A 3,363-nucleotide genomic window follows, 5' to 3' on the forward strand; every position below is an offset into this window, starting at 1 on the left:
AGGTGCCACCTGCTCTCCAAGACCCAGTCCTTGGGCTGGGCACAGGGTGATGCCATGGTGCTGCCACCGTGTCCTCTGCCGTGTCACCCCTGTGGAACATCGGGGCCACAAGCCCAGCGTCCATCCCACCTGCCCTCACAGGATCTGCTCAAGAGGCATTTTCCCAGCTTTTCCAAGGAAAAAACCAGCTTACAGGGCATCACTGGGATGCTGCAATGGGGAAATGGAGAGCGGCTTCTGTGATCCCAGAGGGACAGGACGGAGGTTCCAACATGCAAAGGCACTGCTGGGTTTGACCCTGGAGCACCAGGAGCTCCCTGTCCCCTGCTGCGCTGCTGCTGAGGAAGAATTTCCTGATCTCTTGGAAAAACTTCCCTGTGCTGCAGCTGAGCCCCCAGTGCTGTGGCTCTGCTCGGGCTCAACTGGAGGCCATCGGTGCCAAGGGTCTGCCAAGGGTCCTGAGCACAGGCTGTGCCACCCAGCTTTGGTCCAGAGTGGCATTTCCAGCAGGGAAGCAGGAATTTTTGTTCACTCCAGTCTCTGGCAGCTCTGAAAGCTCTGACGGCTTCAGGGTCGGGCACGAAAACGTGGCGGTGCCACAGGGACACTGCCCGGGGCTGGGCAGACAGACACAGCCCTGCCTCGAGCTTTTCAGCATTGTCTCCCCAAAAAGAAGATTCCCAAGACCTTTTTTCCCACCAAAACCCTCATTTCTACCTGATAAACAAAGCTCCATTAAACTTTCTCTGTTTACCCCATGTCCTGCAGGGAAGAAGGATGGAGATGGAGCATCCCCTCCATGCAGGGCTGAATTTCCCCCCCTGGGCCATGACCAGCCCCAGCCCTCCCCCAGATTCCCTGTTCCATGGCCAGTCCCCCTCCATGGTTGGCTGATTCCATCCCGAGGCCGCTGAGCTGAGAAAACAACAAAAAAAAGCCCCACAACCCACAGACAAAGCCGGGAGCAGCCACAGCAATAATCCCACATGGATCTTTCCCCCACTCCCTGATTTATTTCCCACTGGGCTGTGATCCCAGCGTGCTGGGTATTGCAGGAACAGCTGCTGGGTCCGGCTTGGCCAGGCTGAGCCCCGCAGGGCCAGACCCCCCAGAGCTAAAAGCTGGGAAAATGCCTCTGGAGCAGATGTTAATGGGAAGGATGGGGTGCCCCAGCCAGCAGAGCTGATCCCCGGGGAGATTTCCCAAGGAATTATTGAGCTCTTGGGGAAACATTGGCCAGTGCCCACTTCACAGCCCCAGCACTGATATTTATTATTGTTGCTATTATTATAATTTTTATCATTATTATAATTATTACAATTATGATCAATTTCATCATTATCATTATCAGCATTATTATAAATATTTTTAGCCTCTCATCCTTTTTATTTTATCCTTTTGTCCTTGTTTTCATCACTGCTTATGATTTATTAGCATTATTATCGCCATTATGATCATCATTTTGTCTCTCACTCCAACGTTAAGACACTACAGAGAAGTCTCCCAAACCGAGGGGGTTTTCCAGATGGTTTTCACTGGGAATTAGAGTTTGGCTTATTCATGTAGGAGCCTCGTGCCAAGGCATGGTGAGGCCAAGCCGATGTCATTTTGGGCAGGAGCTGTCCCCACGTGCCCATCACCAACTCCCAGTCACTCAGTGGGACCTGCTGCTCCTCCTGACTGGAAAACCCTCTGGAATTTGGAGGGGAGCCCCCCCAGCCTTGGGAGCAGGAGGCTGGAACAGCTCTGGCAGTCCCTGGTTTGGCTGTGCCTTGGAGGGGATCCTGCACTTCGGGCAATTTTTGGCTACAGATGCTGTGAGCTGGACACGAGCAGGATCCTGGTGACACCTGTGGGGGCATTTGGGGGCTTTGGGGACACCCCGGGGCCGGAGAGGCAGGAAGGGACAGTGCCAGCTCTGGGTTCAAAGCCCCTGTGAAGCCAGGATCTCCTGTGGGCTCGGCCCCGGGTGGGAGGGTCGGTCCCACGGCCACGGGGCACCGAGGAGGAGGAAAAAGAGGAAGAGGAGGAGGAGGAGAAGGAGCAGGAGGAGGGAGTCACCATGGTCCCGGGCTGGGATCTGACCTCCCTCCCCTGCTCCCGGTGCAGCATCGCTGGGAGGAGCCGCCGTGTCCCTGTGCCCGTGCCCAGCTCCAGCCAAGCCATGAAGACGGAGAAAGACGAGGCTGTGGCCACCTTCTCCCTGCGGGGGAAATTTGGCACAGAGGGGGCAGGTGAGTGCCCTCAGGGGTGGTGAGAGGAGTCGGGGAGGAGCAGGGGGAACGCCTTTGTCCTAGGAGGTCCCTTTGGCCGAATCCCACCCCATGGGGATGTGCTCAGCTGTGCCAGGATGTGCCTGGGTGTACAGGTGGCATCACCCAGCGTGTTCCAGGCACCATCAGGCTTCACCCTCCCACCTCAGCTTTTCCTAGAGCAAAGCCCCTCCCAGCTCTCCCTCCCTGGAGGGCTCCAGCCCTCTCCAGCCAGACCCCCCGGGCCCCGTTCCGCTGTTTTTAAGGGATGGGGAGGGCAGAGGGGTGGTTTGGCAGGGCTGAGCCTCACACCCTCTCCCCGCAGGCTGCAGTGACCCAGGCCTGCCCAGTGCCCCGATGCCGGGGAGCGCAGGGACCCCGGCCCCGGAGCTGCGGCCGCTGAAGCGCAGACCTGTCCCAGGTGAGCCCAGCCCCGCCCCGGGGAGGGGACAGCGACAGCCGGGGCACGGACGAGCCCGACGGATCTGTGTCCTTGCAGGGAAACACTACCAGTGCTCGAGCTACGGCTGCAAACTGGCCTTCCCCAGCATGCAGGAGCTGATGGACCACCTGAAGGTCCACTACAGACCCACGCAGTCCCTGGAGGGTAAGGCCAGGACACGCCACGTGCCCTTTTTTTGGGTGGGAGGGAGCAGAGCAGGGCTCAGAGCTGAGGCAGGGCCCGTGGTGGTGTTCCAGGAGATGGGAGTGGGGGGAGCGTGGGAGGTGCTGGGGACCCAGCAGTGGGGCTGTCCCAAGCCGGGCTGGTGCTGAATCTCTTTCTGAATTTCTCTGCTCAGGCAAAACCTTCCACTGCCCCACCCTGGGCTGCACCGAGACCTTCCCCAGCATGCAGGACCTAATGGCCCACATGAAGGTGCACTACAAGCCAAATCGCTACTTCAAGTGAGTCCCGCTGCTCCCTGTCCCCATCCCGTCCCCTCTGGGGACACCTGGCAGCTCCCGGGCGTCCCCGAGCCCCCCTTGCAGCGGGCTGGGCTGGGGGCGATGCCGGGGGGAGCGTCACTGACGGTGCTTTCCCGACCGCCCAGGTGTGAGACCTGCCTGCTGCGCTTCCGGACCCACCGCTCGCTCTTCAAGCACCTGCACG

At 59.2% G+C, this 3,363-nt stretch overlaps 1 protein-coding gene across 1 annotated transcript in view; it reads left to right on the forward strand.

Annotated features, from left to right (window-relative positions):
* The first annotated feature begins 1,349 nt into the window (after positions 1-1,349).
* Positions 1,350-3,363, forward strand: part of ZNF414 (zinc finger protein 414) — a 2,704-nt gene continuing 690 nt past the window's right edge. The window contains exons 1-5 of the mRNA XM_017743793.1: positions 1,350-2,234; positions 2,578-2,673; positions 2,752-2,859; positions 3,053-3,158; positions 3,305-3,358. Coding sequence (XP_017599282.1) covers positions 2,063-2,234; positions 2,578-2,673; positions 2,752-2,859; positions 3,053-3,158; positions 3,305-3,358 — 536 coding nt within the window. The 5' untranslated portion in view covers positions 1,350-2,062. The remainder of the gene's footprint in view (positions 2,235-2,577; positions 2,674-2,751; positions 2,860-3,052; positions 3,159-3,304; positions 3,359-3,363) is intronic.

This window comes from Corvus brachyrhynchos, unplaced genomic scaffold, assembly GCF_000691975.1.
Source record: "Corvus brachyrhynchos isolate BGI_N302 unplaced genomic scaffold, ASM69197v1 scaffold219, whole genome shotgun sequence".
NCBI lineage: Eukaryota > Metazoa > Chordata > Aves > Passeriformes > Corvidae > Corvus > Corvus brachyrhynchos.